Source organism: Lissotriton vulgaris, chromosome 1_1, assembly GCF_964263255.1.
Source record: "Lissotriton vulgaris chromosome 1_1, aLisVul1.2, whole genome shotgun sequence".
NCBI classification, from domain to species: domain Eukaryota; kingdom Metazoa; phylum Chordata; class Amphibia; order Caudata; family Salamandridae; genus Lissotriton; species Lissotriton vulgaris.
The window spans coordinates 969,419,065-969,435,216 of record NC_141685.1 but is presented as its reverse complement, the minus strand read 5'-3'; the positions used below and the strand labels follow the sequence as shown (position 1 = coordinate 969,435,216).

General features: G+C 41.6%; 1 protein-coding gene and 1 pseudogene across 1 annotated transcript in view; both read left to right on the top strand.

Annotated features, from left to right (window-relative positions):
* LOC147748308 (coagulation factor XI-like) overlaps nucleotides 1-16,152 on the top strand; it is a 62,072-nt gene that overhangs the window by 27,766 nt on the left and 18,154 nt on the right. The window contains exons 4-8 of the mRNA XM_086960095.1: nucleotides 1,171-1,280; nucleotides 8,510-8,672; nucleotides 10,653-10,762; nucleotides 13,065-13,233; nucleotides 15,588-15,691. Coding sequence (XP_086816221.1) covers nucleotides 1,171-1,280; nucleotides 8,510-8,672; nucleotides 10,653-10,762; nucleotides 13,065-13,233; nucleotides 15,588-15,691 — 656 coding nt within the window. The remainder of the gene's footprint in view (nucleotides 1-1,170; nucleotides 1,281-8,509; nucleotides 8,673-10,652; nucleotides 10,763-13,064; nucleotides 13,234-15,587; nucleotides 15,692-16,152) is intronic.
* LOC147748309 (large ribosomal subunit protein eL19 pseudogene) lies at nucleotides 13,796-14,734 on the top strand (annotated as a pseudogene).

Genomic DNA, 16,152 nt, shown 5'->3' with positions numbered 1-16,152 from the left:
CGGGCACCAGGGTTTAATAGAAATTAGTATTACATAGTTTCACAGCTCTAATATGTAGCTAGATGAGCAGTAGGAGATAAATCACCGGTGACTGTGTACCTCAGCTGAATTGTGGTCCAAGTCTCTGTTGGAGCCTGCAGATGCCTGAAGCTTCGTTTCCGCAGGCTACGGCACATGACTGTTGTGCTAGTTATCTGAAAAGGATGGGCGTGCTCCTGATCCTCTTCGGTGGTAGCCCAGATTTATAGAGGCATGCAAGAATATCAATGTGTCTTGGAGCTGGGACTACCACTGTGGGTGAAGTGTTTGAATCACACGGGCTCCACACATTTGATGATATTAAGTCCAAATATATATCTATTGCACAGTTCTTGACATAACTGCTCCTCATCAAATCAAATGTCATAAGAATGAATTTGGTCAGATGTATTTGCCTGTACAGATGATTAGAAATAATTTTTCTTGCAGGTTCCCCCAGTGTGTTATTAATTTGTGTGATTTTTAATTGCTAAATAGTGTTTTTTTAATTTTTTTAAATTGTCCTTTGGAAATTATTGCTTTATGTATGATCATATGTTCAATTAGATTTTAATAAAATATTTGTATTTTTCCTACACTTGGCCTTTGATGGTACTGGTGTTATGTTCTGGTGATGTGATTTTATGTATGAATGTATATGTTGAAGTGAGTTAAGTTACCCAAGGGGGATTTCTTTCTGACTGAGGTGTTCTGAACAAAAACAATTACACAGAGACCCACTTTGTCACATGAAAACCCTAACACACCATTTAAACAACTGTCACATGTACGCTTTAACACCTCACCCAGACACATGAATGACCACTTATGCACAGAGTACTCCGTGACGAAATACAAACTACACCCACATTCACTTCCTGCACTCGTTCATGGAGATACTTACGCAGCTCACATAGGCAAACACCGTCGATTGAATTTATCTTCACACTATAGTTAGACGGTTGAAAACTATAAACCATGCAATTTTTTTTTTTTTTTAATGTTTGTACTGCCAATATGATTGAGTTTAAGAATGTCAGGGGTTGTAGTGTAGTAAACATAAATTGACTGTCAAGTGCACATATTAACAAAGGTCTCGATTTTAGGGCTACAATTCCATTAATATTTCATTTTTCATTTCTTTCTTTGCAGCTTTACCTGTTTTCTGAAATTCACGAACAATGGTCTTCCATTAAGGAGAGCCACTTTGGCAAATACTGTGTCTGGGTTTCGTTTATCCACAGTTGACCCAAACAACCATAGTACGTATTGTATAAATGAACGCTTCCACTTGGAATCATCGGTCCAATCTGTTTTATTTGAATATTAGATGAACAATGCACACCTGAGAAGCGTGTGCATTGTGCAATCACTTCTCATCCTTATGAGGTTATAGTCTGAAAACTGTTTGTACAATTTTTATATATTTGATAACTTTGTTGTTTATTGTGCATAGCAAACATATTTTCTAAACACGTGATCTTAGATAGATGTTTAACAATACTTTATATTCAGTTGTTTCATTCTTTTTCTTTTTTGTGTTTCAGTATACATTTTACTATTTGCATCAATATGTTAAAAAACTGAAACTTCTAGACTGAGTTATATTCCTTAATTCTTGGTTCTTTATTTTATTCTTCATCCTTGATGATTCGAACATACCTTGTAAAGCAACACAAATTTGTCGATCGGAGTAAGTGGGGTCAGCAATTTTTTACATTTGGTTAACTTTCAAAATTATAAATTACACCTCGATACATCAGAGAGATCCCCAACTTCTTTATTGTTTTTACACCACCAAAGGCACAGCTGTTGTCCAACCATCTCAACACAGAAGCTTGGATTTCATTCTTGTTTGCCTTTGACAACCCTTTGTGAAAAATTGGGTTGTCGATTGGCTAGGATGAGAGTCCTGGTCAAGCAACAGCCACAATCCCTTGCAGGGTGAACCACAAAAAATCCCTACATTGACATGTTCCTAATCCTGGGTAGTTTTGCACAAAAGCAGTACAGCTTATTGTAGAGGAAATGTGTAAACTATTTATGCAGCACACACAAACAGTAATAAAGTGAAAACCCAACACATGAAAAATCCCAAAACAATTCTAATTAAGTATTCGAGTCCAAAATGACAAATTCAATCAGTAGGGCCAACTTTACCATTTTTTTATGATTTAAGTGCAATCTAACGCCTAAAACATCAAAGAGCCAAACACAGATATCTAGTCATGCAAGACCTGGTCAAAATCTAAAGGTCAGGCCAACTGCGATGGAGTGCAGTTTGAATACAAGAAGTAGGTTGTGCACAGTCAGCGCCCACATTCGGACTTTGGAAAGGAAAGTGTCTGAGAAGGTACAATTTCAGCAAGGCTGCAGGAGTGCCAAAAAAGGGGGGTCTTTGTCAGATGGCCATAGAGTGAAGTCGCAGAGAATTTTACCTTCAGGTTTAGCTGTCAAAATGGAAGTTGAAAATCTCCAGCAGGATGAAGCAGGAGGCTGTAGCTGAAGACCGTTTGTTCCATGAGGTCGATCCCCCTTTGGGGAAGGACCCACTGAAAAGGATTTGCTGCTGCTGACAAGGAGGTAGCGGGAGAAGCAGCAAAGTCTATCTGACCGGCAATGCATGTAGGGCGGATAGGCGACCAGGTTGGTCCCGGTGTCCTCATGTTTCTCATAGAACATTTTGGCCACATTTTGTCTGTCCTCCATTTTGGAAAATGCCCTTTTGGCACATTTAGCACCACAACCAAGGGCCCATGAGTGAAGGGAGACCTCTTGGGAGTTCAGGGCTCATTCAGGCAGGTCCAGGTGTGCGTAAGATGGTGGGAGCCAGTTATGTTCCTGTGGCTCTGAACAGGAGGTCAGCAAACTTGCCCTTGGAGGCACTTCTGGCAATCCTGGGTGAAGATGCAGGGATGGCCTCCGAGGGTTCAAAGCAGGCTCCAAGCAACGGCAGTCTGGCAGAGTGCACAGCAGGTCACCAAAGCAGGCAGTCCTCTGAGCCCCTCCGCAGGTCCAGTAGTTTATGCCCTCGTGCCCTGCTTCTAGAAGGCGGGAGAAGCTTCTGGAAAGGTTCTTTGAAGGGCATGGAATTTCCTGGCTCCACTACCCTGGCTGTTGCAGTGGCAATACAGGGTTGTTCAGCTTAATATGAGGAGACCGGACACAGGCTATTCAAGTGCAAGTGGGCTGTGCTCGGCTCTGCACTTCCTTCCAATCCTGTCAGTGATGGCCCATTGATTCTCAGTTAATACCACTATTGTGACTGGATGTGAGGAATTCACAAAGTTTGTCATCTACACATAATCATGTGATTTAAGACAGGCTGCAGGAACAAAGGTCTAAGTGCAGGAAAATGTCAACTTTCTAAATGTGGTATTTTTCAAAATAGTAATGAGGTCCGACTTTACCATTAAAGAGGGTTTATCATTTCAATTCCATGTGTACCAAACGTGACATATCTACCTCTCAATTAGGAGTTACAGCTTACTAAATGTAATAAGGAATCCCCTATATTATCTTATGGGAGGGATAGGCCTCACAGTAGTTAAGAAACAAATGTGGAAGTTTTACACTACCTGGACATGTAAAATTTAAAAGTACATATCTAACCTTTTAGCTACACAGCACCTTAGCTGTGTAGCTAAACGGTGCTGTGCTACCCTGTGCTACCCAGGGCTTACCTTAGGGCTGACACATGTAATAAAAGGCGACTTTAAGACTTGGCAAGGGGTTTAAAAATCTTAAGTCAACATGGCAGTGTGGCACTGCATTCAGGCTGCAATGGCTGCAGGTGAGAACTGTTTAAAGAGCTATTTAAGTGGGTGGCACAATAAGTTCTGCATGCCCAATGGTAGTATTTAATATAGCCTTATAGCACACTGTAGTGGGCTATACCGGCTATTAAAGGCCCGCTCAAGCGTTAAGGGCTCGAGCCAAAGGCGAGAGACTTTAACAAGGGAGCAGGACTTTAAGAGCCGGTATAGCCCAGCTACGAAGGGCTATAAGGCTATTAGAACAAAGGGCAGAATGTTCAAACAAATAAAGCAAAGGCCTCTCGGAGTTCGAGGGGTTTAAATTCCCTCGGGCTACGGGATACCGGGTTAATCTCCCCAAGTCCCATGCCCTTAACCATACCCTTTTGACTGAGGAGATCCAGGGCCTGAGGGCCCTGATTCCGATACAATGGACCGACAAATCTATTAGGTACCTGGGGCTAGATCTTACTCCTTCGCTTTCGACATGGACTTCGATCAACTGGCCCAGATATAGACATGCCATCCAGGAGGAATTACGTAGATGGAAGGGTCTTGTTCGCATTAAAACCATCAAAATGTCTTTGCTTCCCAAAATCCTATATCTTTTAGTCCCTTCCTACTGCTATACCACAGTCTGATATCCTGGCTCTGCAACAAGATTTCACCAAATTTATATGGGGGAACTCCCGACCACGCTTCTCTAACAGGATTTCAATGCTACAGTTGGACTGGGGAGAACTGGCGTGCCCTAATCTTTTAGAATACTATTGGGCTTGCCATCTCCGATATATATCGGAATGGGTGGTTAGCGAGAGTGAAAAACACTGATTCCATTTAGACCGTACGGTGTCCTGTAGCCCCCGATGGTACTTGGCCTGGCTTCCATGCGGGGCTCGCCCTCGCAGTGCATACATAGCTACCCACACAAAGACAATCCTAGAGATCTGGGATAAGCTAGCAATACCCCAAGGTCTGACTACCTTACCCTCTGTCAAAACGCCTATAGATGATAATCCTGTGTTTCCTCCTGCCATGCAACCACAGGCATTCCTCGCATGGACCGATGTTGAATGTTGAGTCATTGAGGACCTTTTTCAGGGCGGCAATTTCCTTGCATTTGATCAATGCAAACAGGCTTTTCATCTAACGGACAGGGCACAGCTACAATACTATCAGCTGCGTCATTGACTTTACTCTCAGACTTTCCTCCAAGTGGCCACTAAATAGCTCACTGCTTTCGAATCCCTGGTACACGAATTTGAGGGCACAAAGGGTTTGATCTCTCAAACATATTCCGTCTTGCAGCGTTCCCGGAAACCCATACTTCATGGCTATCATACACCATGTGCGTCTGATCTGGCAGAGGACATACCGCCTGAGGGTTTGGACCGACTATGGCGGGATATCCCAAAGGTATATCCGAGTACGCTGCAGCGGGAGTCAGCGTATAAGCTGATGACGAGATGGTATTACACCATGACCCGCTTACATCAAATGGTTCCACGTTTTAATCGACCTGCTGGAGGTGTCCGGGTGACAGAGGGGAATTTATCCACATATGGTGGTCGTGCCCGAACCTCACAATGTTCTGGAAGGAGGTCCTCAGTCACATCAAGGAGGTAGTGAGGTTTCCTATCCCCTCTACGCCATTAGTTACCCTATTGGGCATTAAGCCTTTACCACTGACTGCAATGACACACATGGACTGGTGCTTGATTTTACATTTGCTGGGGGGCGGCTAGGTAGTCCGTTGCTTTATATTGGAAGAAGCCACACCCTCCCCCCATTGTCACTTGGTTCCTCTATTTGTGGAACTTTCAAGCCCTTGAATTCCTCACTGCCCACATTAACCACACAGATGCCAAATTCACTCGTATTTGGCACTATTTTACTATGCCTAGACACTCCAGACTGGTTCCACCCCGCCTACGTGCTTTACAGTTTGAAGATTCCCTTGAACAATACGCTAGGGGCCAGAAACTGGACTCACCGGATGACTTTGACACTCCCATGGAAATTGAACCCACTCAGCGCACCCCCTCCTTACTCCTTTCTTTTTTAATGTCTCTTTTTTCTTTATTTTTCTTTTCTTCTCTAAGTTATTTATTTATATATATATATATATATATATATATATCTCCATCCATATATACATAACATTGCTGATAGTTCCCTGCTGCCTTGATAGTTTAAAAGGCCCCGCGTCCAGAGACCTATACGTTTATATTGAATTGTCCCACATGGCCAGATACTAACGTTTACACTGATCTCTCAATAAGTGGACTCTTTTATATTGTCTACAATATCCTGGGCCTCTTTATAATGTTCGTAACCCCTGGCCGACATGTGCATTCTCCTAAGATAACTGGGGATGGGGGGGGGATCATACGATCTCTCCCTTTCTACACTACTGCAGCTCTATGGGACTATTTCAGTGAAATATGTGAATGGATCGATCTCATTGTATACAATGTCCTATTATGTAAAGTGGATAATAGCCTTGCTTGGTGATTCTCTTTGTAGGGGACATTGATTTGATTTGATTTTTCTATTTCTAAAGCGCACAAATGCCCGGAGGCGTCTTGGCGCTATGACATGTCCGTAGTCCTGAACTGGTCTTAGGTTTGTGCAGTGAACAACCATGTTTTAATTTGCTTTCTGAACAAGTCCAAAGATGGGCTGTTTTTTATATCTAATGGTAGTTGATTCCATGTCCTTGCTGCGTGGACGAAGAAACTTCTTCCCCCCCAGTTCGCTCGTTTGAACTTGGGTATTGCTATCAGTTTTTGTTGGCCAGATCTAAGTAGTCTGGATGGTTCGTATTTCCTCAACTGTGTCTTTATTTGATCTTCGCTGTCTGTTATATGATTAATGAACAGAATTGAAAAATAAATAAATTCCCTCGTACTCCGAGAGGCCTTTGAAAACAACATTGGAATGTTGCTTTGCGGGCCTTTAACGGCCCGTAAAAGCATGGAGCACTCCATTGTCTTCAGTGGAGCACCCAACATTACAATGCTCTTATTTAGAGGATATCACTCCACAAGGCCTTACTAGTAAATTAAACATGACAAACTGGTATATGTCAATGAAACCATGTTTAGGGGAGTGAGCACAAGCACTTAAGCACTGATATATCAGTGGCAGAGTGCACCGAGACCTAAGACTAACACAAGCAAAAATCCAGAAAATTAGAGGCAAGCAAGCAAAAAGTTTGGGAGAAGACCACATTAAAGCTGACAGGTCTAACACCCTTTCACAGAAGGACCTTCGGGCAGTACCGATATTTGTGCCTTAGGAACCCATAAAAATACATTTATATATAAATGTCTGCAAAAACTATATGTAAATGTAATCATTATTACTTGTTGGCTAGATCCCCATTTTTCTTCTGACAGACTTGCAACTGGAAAGGTCATTAATAGCATACACATACTTTATGCAGTATTCTGTAGCAATGAAACATGGTGAATGCTTTTGCGTACGTTTAATAACTACTTTATAGTGTACAAGCTCATTCTTACTCTACATACTTAGTTCTGAACTTCGATGACGTTTAGAGGAGTGAACTAAGAAAGGTATTTAGACAGAATATCAGAAACAGAAAAATCATTGACCAAAAGATCATGTCAAGATTATAGAGTATGCCAATATTGTGAAGGTAAGTCTTAAATATATGTCCCTGGACGATAAATTTATCTTCAAGGTACATGGATTTGGGGTTAAGAACAGTAAATGTATACTTAACTTTTTGCCTGTCCCTGCTCTATATTTTGGTCCTTGATATTTTTGAAACATTAAGTCCACATGATATTTCTGTTTCTGATATTCTGTCAGTGATCCCATAGAGATGCATTCAGAATATAGTCACATTCACCAAACCATATGTTTGTGGGTGTGCACAAGCAAGTGTAATGTATTTCCTTCACATATCTTGAAATCCAGTAGATCCAATCACGTATGCCATAGGGATTGCAGAAAAGAATTCCTAGTAGCGTTTGAAATAAATTTGTGTATGGATCTGAAACCCTTTATTGAAGGAAGAGAAATTCCACAAATGTCCTAACCTACGTTATGCATGATATTCGCACTGCATACAATGTGCCTACATAGAATAAATGAAGTCACTATTTTTGGTGAATACCAAGCACTTGCATAGCTTTGTTTGTTGCATTTTTGAGTTGGAAATGGGAAATTTGGTACCAGGTCCAACGACATGTTGAGAATTACTGAGTTGGAAATGGTTCTGTAGATCTTAAAAATCTTTCTGGATTGTAGAGAAAGCATAATTTTCCTTAAATGGTAACATGGACCTGTTTCCTCAGACCAATGATGAGCTGGGTGTGGAGTGTCATACTTCAGGGTAGCCATATTGGATCACAAGAACCTGCTGATGTAGGACTAGGGCTGCTTCAACTTTTTTATGACGTGTGCTTCATAAAAGTCAATTTTTATGTTGCAGAGATATAATTGATGGTACCATGATATCTGGTACTCCTATCATTGTCTATGGGTCAAAGGATGTATTTGGTCACTTGCGTTACCCTGGCATTGCTTGCTCTAAGAGAGTCAGGTTATTTTATTGGGTATACCTTTGTTAAGGAACTGACTACAAGAATCTATATTAAATTGAAAATATTCTATGTGCCAGTTCCATTGTAATCTACTTTTTAAGTCATATTAAACATAAGGTGACCTCTTTGTATGATATACTTTGTTCTGCTTACTTTAAGGTTGTTTCACGAAAACCTACAAAGACGTTGACTTCTTTGGCAGCGATATAAGGGCTCTCATCCGAGAAAATCCCACTGAGTGCCAGGATTCATGCACCAACTCCCCTGACTGTCAGTTCTTCACCTATGTTACAGAGCAGTATAATCCAGCTCCCGAGCTGCGGTAGGTACACAGTGGCATGGTATTATTGTGGAACAATATGTTTTGCAGAAACATTTGACAGGCTATAGTTCAGTCTGACACCTGTTCACATATGAACTTCAGAAGATTTGCCACAGGTACAGTGGTACCAAATAGAGAAAGGGGCTCCACAATACCAAACCATATATACAATCACAAATGTATACCCATAAACATTTGGAGAGCTTTAGTTACCCATCACAAATCATCGACCTATAGAGGGAAACAGCTCTTAGTTGACAGGGCATTCTAATACATGTTGTCTGTAGATCACTAATGTTGTAGATTGTGGTTTTCTTTTCAACCAAATATACCTGCTTTTATTCATTCCTGCACATGGAAGTCTTTGGTTGTAGAATTCTGAACTCTAAATTCTATTATGCTACCAAGCGATAGGTAGGGTCCAGTACATATCCGATCCACCTAGCATTACAGTGGATCTGTGCTGGGGAACGAACCAACTTTTTGGGCTACATGTTTTTCCTGGTTGTGACAGACAGAAAAAAAAGATTACATTACCCACCGAAAATAGGATTTGCAATATAATGCCTTCCACTGACAGCCCTACAGATGCTTTGTCGACAGAAAACCACAGGTCTGGCTGCTGCAAAGTGAGGCAGGTGAACCAAGGGTTTGCAGGACTAGGTATTTTGTCATGTTTACCATGTAGAACAAACTCCACAGTAGACCCTTAATCAACAAAGATAGATCATCAATTGGTCATGAGAATTTTATAATCTTATAGATGAAGGCTATTTCAAAATGTTCTATTTCATTATAAATGTCTGGTATAATATAATACGCACGTTTTTATGTATTAGGCGGAAATAGCATTTTGGCTCATGTGCATAGATCAATAGGAAGCCTTCATCAGGATAAAAGGTAAAGGACGGGTATTTATAATTTGTTCTCCTATTATTACAAGTTGAGACAAAACATACAAAAGGGTATGATAATGGGCACACATTCTTGATAGAATTCAAATCAAATGATCCCTGTTGAAAATGATCCCTGAGCAAAATCAACATCTAATTTGTGCAGTAATGACAATGGTCATTAGGAGTCTTGTGCAGTTAGTTTGTTTGGAAACAAACTACACAAGACTACTGCCATATTTATCTGATCTAAAAATCAAGCTTGGGAAATTTGTAAATGTTTGCGTTATGCAATGTGGTGAAATTGTTTCTTTATGACGGACTGGATTGATTAGAAAATGTCTCACCAAGTGAAATTGTTTGCTCACACCATTTTCCTGACATTGTCTATCATGTATTCTTTCATCGGTGTATGTCCTCATTTGAAAATTTCATGCATGTAACCAGTGAAATGGAATTTTACTCCATTTGTGTAATTTCCACAAAATGTAGCAATTTTATTAAGTTGTATGATTTTGCACACACACCTCCGACCCTAAATCACATAAGCAGTGGATTTTGTTCTGAGTCTTTTCTAAAGATGGACCAAATCAGAATCGCAAAGTCATGACCAAGACAGTTGCCCATGGTCATGCCACCTACTCCAGGATCCTACCACTCCTCTATGAGCATATGAGCTGCTTCTCTGGTGACGAAGGGCCCTTAGTGATAAACACTGCTACTCTGATACCTTCTCTGTGTCCCTCCCTCTGTAGGAGTTAGTTTCAAAAAGATGAAGAGCGCGCATGGATTGAATGGCTGTGAAGGAAGCTTGGGTCATTGAGCTTAGCAAATATAGCTTTACCTGGGGAAAGCTCATTTGTTTTTATTAAAGCGAGAGCAGTGTTTCATGCTTATGATATGCACTGCAGTATAGTACAGCCTACTAAGAAGGACACATATTTAATTCAAAACCACTGTGGTATCAGCAAGGCTGTGTATATAATGAGAGTTCTGGTATCAATATCATTATGTATATTTATGAAAAAGCTCTGTGATATCAATAAAGCAGTAACTTTAATGAGAATGCTCTGCCTTTCAATTCCAGTAAGTTGTGCTTCCAGAAATTCGCTACGAAGCTGCCATCTCCACCAGTCATTAATATCCTTGGCAATGTTGTGTCTGGGTTCAGCCCAAGGAACTGCGATGACAGCACTTGTAAGTATTGGACAATAGTCTGGTTGCTTCTGTGAAATGAATGTGTAGAAATCAATGCAAGAAATATTCCTGGGTTAGCCAGTGTGATGTTTATGGTCACACAATACATTTGCTTCATGGTATGAATTGAATTTCTTTTTCTCATCCTCTGCCACATCATGTTTGAAACTACAAGATACACTAAACAGTAAATTCAGACATTTAAAGCTCTATCTGATATCCCATGTCCTCATAATGACAAATCAGTCCTCTCTTGATGGCACCATTGCATACTTCTCCAACCCCACAGTCACAAGACACAACTTAAAAGGTTCTTCTCTTTTCGGACCAGACAGTCCACCAATCACGCCTGTGCTCTTGTTTTCTGGCCAACAGATCCCAAGCACAATGTTGACTTCAATTCCAGCTAAGGGGTCATTAAAAACTTTGAAAGCAATGTGTAATTCTACTGCCAGGCCCACTTGTAAGTGAGGTGAGCACTGGCCATGGATGTAGTTCCATTTATGGCCATCCTACTGGATCCCTAGTAAGGTCAGTCGCACAACCACAGCAATTGTGACTCATTTCATGTGCACACAAACACTCTTTGTCAATTACTTCATTGACCTCACTTTAGAACCCACTTCAGTACTATTTTACAGCCTCTCTGGTTCCTGGCTGCAAAATCTACCTCTTGAGGAATAGCAGTGGAGGTCTCGCAGTACAGGACAACAGGGTGCGGTGACCATAGAAAAGAGTGGTTTCTTTAACGGATGCTGGCAGGAACAAGAGGTTGAGGGAGGAGGATGGATGGCCATTTGGTTGGGTTTTAAAGTTTGTTGTCTGAGAAGGACAAATAGGACCAAAAAGCAGCTACAGTAAGGCAGATGGAAAGAGTGTTGTAAGAAAGGAGGTAGGTGTATGTATTGTGGGTATCATGGAACAGACAGGATTTGTGCCTGTAGGAGTAGGCCACCTACAGATAGATGGGTGGTGGAAAAAAACTCCAATAGGATGACCTGGATGAGATGTGTCTTGGCTTGGAGGCATCTCCAGTAGGAGATTTAAGAATTACATTAATGACTTCAAACATAGACTAATAGTACCATATTCATTCATCTACCTGATCTCTCTGCTTTCAACCACCACTTGCTTTTTAAGCACTTCTTCCTCTGTCTGCCCCCACTGTCTTCCCCCCTGTATTGACCATTACTGTTTCTACTTCTGCCTAACCCGCTGGCCCTTTTCTAAAACTCCTCTTTGTTTCTGTGCCTGCTTCCCCAGTCTTTGTTTGCCCTCAGTTGTGCTGTTGACTCAAAGTCTGTCCCTCTGCTTGCTCTTACATTATCTCCCTTCTCTCTACAGCTCTCACTGTCTCTGCCATCACTCCGTTCCTCTGCTTGCTAGCACTACTCATGCTGATTTGATCTCCTGGTCTTCCTCTGCCATCTCTTCATCATGTCTTGCACTGCTTGCCCTCTTGTCGTCATCCTATGCTGCCATCAGCCGTCTCACATTCCTGCCTCTGCTGTGCTTCTTTCCTCCTTCTGCCTTCATTCATATATCCTTTCCCCGTGTCTTACTGTGCCTGCCCTCACCTCTCCTCACAGCTTCCTTCATATCTCCCATATCTCCCTCTGCCTACCCTCATGTTTCCTCTGCCATAGTGTTGCTTTCCTCTGCCTACTTATGTTTCATTCCTCTTTCTCTGATGCCTTCCTCTGTCTTCTCTCATGTCTCATTCCACCTCCCCACATGTCGCCTTGCCTGCCCTCTCGTCTCAATCTACCTTCCCTCCTGTCACCCTCTGCTAGCTTTCATGTCTTCTACTTGCCTTAAGTCACCTGATGCTGAGGTGGAAACGGACCAGAACTCACAAACCTTCTACCACCCTGCCAATTCACCTCACGTTTCAGTTCAATAAAACTGCAAAACTAGTAAAAATAAATTCTGTTTAAATTAATTTTAATTAGTGCGAATGGATGTTCATCTCAGGGATTTGGTTGGTTTGTATATTGTCTAAGTATATCCAGAATTTAGTTTAGATTATATTTGGGACTGACTGCAGATTTGTTTCTGATTGTGGTTTCCTGCCTCCTCAACCAGCGCTCACTGGAGTCAGTCAAGGGTCCTTTTCAGTGAGTCAAAACCTCAAGCCTTACACTACAGGCCTCTGGGTTAAGGGCATGTCATGCTCTCCACTTCCAACAAATTGTCACTTACAGAAGCAGCAGAGTGGGTGGTTGACAGTTTTGTCTTGGTGAAATGGAAGGTAGTGTTTGATTAAAATTCATTCTTCTCTTCTCCTTCTCTCCCTACTCAGGTGATTCCACATGTCCTGAATTTCTCATTCCCGATGTTAATTTTCCTGGCAATGACCTTGAGCAGGTTCTGGCTCCTGATGCTGAGAACTGCCAGCTCATCTGCAGCAACCATCCTCACTGCCAGTACTTCACATTTCACACAGAAGAATGGACTGCTGACAACAGAAGGTAAAACATTATTTCTCTGTCTGTCTGTCTATATGTTTAATATACAGTGGTGATCACCACTATGTAGTAATGCTTTAACTATTGACCTTGTGTATAGATTTAGATGAAACCTGTAAATCTTCTAACAATGTAAGCTACGTTTCAGCACGGCACGTTTCTAAGCTTTTCATCCTTAATTACCCCTGGGCATTATTCTTCATCTTTTCATAGTATTGGTGATCCTGTCCCTTAGAAACCAATTCTTTTGAGATTTGCCTGAGCTTGATGTTTCCCTCTTCTTATTCGTGGGATATTTTTTGGGTGATAGAAAATGTCTCAAAGCAATCCAAATACAAAAGTCTGTTACTCTTTTAAGAACATGTTCTAATTTGGTCATAGTCAATCAAAACTCCTCTCTGGAGTCAAGGCGGAAATACAAAATCAAAAGCAGCCCAGGAAAATATGTTCAAAGCCTGCGCCTTCCTCCCCATTACCTCCCTCTTTTAATGCATTCTTTCTATCTTTCTTGCTCAATTTGCTTCATTTCACCTCAGAGCTGTAGAAAGTCACACAAGTGCCTGCAATGGCTGTGGCCTTCAAAAGCCGGCCTCCGAAGCCTCCAGCTCCCAGTGGGATGCTGAATGGGATACATGGTCGATCTGGCTGTCTGGAATCCAAGCTGAGTTCTGTTGCAGGTAGCACAGGCTGCAGCTGTACATAGACTCTGTAGACTTGTATGTAGGTTTCTTTACACGTTCGCCAGATATACAAGGCACGTTCACAGACATACCACCACAAACATAGATGCTACCTCAGCCGATTCTCAATTTTCGGTCTTTGGCCAGGCTGCTGCCTTGAGAATTCTTGGGCTTCAGAAGAAGCTTGCCTCCAGCATATTGCACTGTGGCAAGAAAAAGTATGGCTGAATCCTAGTGAAACAAATAAGATTGCCAATGCAATCTAACCAGCAAATCAGAAAGCTGGTGAATATGGTCTGATTATCCACAAGCCTGCACTTGTTCATTCCTGTGCCCGCTGCAGAAGGACCATGCTCATTCGCCCTTAAGAGAAGGCACATGGGCGTTAGTAAGAGAGAGTACTGCCAATGTACGTATGCCAGAAGAAGCTCTCATGAATGATGAGTAAGAATCCTGAGCTGTCTTCCCTGAGGGTACCGTGAGTCCCAGAAGTCTGACCGACACATGTACCACAGCCTTTACCTGAACGTCAAGTGTAATTTGTTCAAGAACAATTGCATCTAATGTAGCACATTCACAAACTGAAGGCAGACAAAGACTGCATGCAGCTCCTGTATTGCCAGGCTGATGTTCGCAGGTCAAAGACTAAGGAGGCTCGCAAGAGACGCGAAGAACACCTGCAAGAAAAGAAGGAAGAGATCATAAAGACACTCTCAGAGAAGGGCGAGAATAGAAAGTAGTCAGTCATTCCAGTGTGTAAATAGTGAGCGTCAATCAGTGCCATAAAACATCCAATACTAATGATTCTCAACTTTCACCAATAGAACTCCTCCCACTGGAACAATCTGTTATCACACCCAGCCTGACATGGCTCACAGACAACCTGCATGGACTTAGAAAGACTGAAGCTATGCAAGGCAAAATACCACTCACTTTGCAGTTTCATTGTTGAAGCATCAACTTCAGATATGCATTAACAAACTTTATTGTTAACATTCTTATTTCTCTTCATTCCTGCAGCTGTGAACTGCCCATATAGACCATGTTCATAATTGGTTTGAAGGCAAGCAGCTTAAGTGTCTACTATTTGCTTGTGCACTGTCCATGGGCTTGCAGTCTATTCTGGGCCTTCTTTGGGGCCATCAAAACATGGGTCATAAATGACATATTAAAAACATGATTATTTCTGGCAACCACAAAAGTACAGGCACATAGGAGCTACTTTTGTGTCCTAGGTGACTGAAACCTGTCTAATAGGAGCAAAGGAAGACTTTTGCCCACGGGGCAGCCTCTTCTAGGTCCCCAGACTTCAGAAGGCTCTGAAACTATTTGTTAAACTGAGAGTTGAGAGAGGAGTTGGTATTGGAGACAGAAACCTGAGAGAAGAGGAAGCAACATGAGGATCTAGTCAGAGCAGTCACAATTTAATGTAGGATTGGAGTGGATTTTTTGTCCCCCAGAACATCCCGTGGAGGCTTTGACAATGTCCTCTTCCCTTTTAAATGCCCTGCAGTTTCTTCTGTGGGTTGTCTAGATTCATCAAAGGAGCAGCAACTTAGTCTTTTCAGATGGCTAAGATGGTTAAACTGTGAAAAAATGCACATTATGCCTGTAGCCCATGATAGGGCAGATTTCAATATTTAATTTCTGATTAGTTGTTAATCTGTTTTTCAATAGGTTTTTTTGCTTTCTGAAGAGCTCTGCCATGATGCCTCCTTCATTCATTCGGTTAAACAACGTCGTTTCAGGCTTCTCGTTAAGAAGCGTTGGGATTAAAAGAAGTAAGTTAAATATATTCTCCTGCATGGCTTATGTTTAGGGTGGATTTTAAAACAGGCTTCACATTTGGGGTGTCTGTGAGTAAGTGCCCTGAGGTTGAAACATCAAATTGTATGGCAAGACAATCTGCCAGGTTAATTGATGATAGATCCTGGTTTCTCAGTGCAATGTTTATTTGTCTGTAGATGCACCTCAAGGATAACACTATAAATCAGGAAGCTACAGTTTTAGTAGAACCGTTTTTAGCCAAATATGGTCCTTATGTGTAGTGTTGATAATCTGCCTTTCTTTCTTTCAACAATTTTGTGTATTTCTGACTACTAATTTTCGTTGAGCCCATGCATTGCATGGTTTATGTACATGGATTCTAGCTAACTTTTGACTGTCTTCAATCCATGACTCTCAAATGGATCCACCTCATAGTTTATGTATTGCCAAATAAAGGATAAAAATATTGTGATCT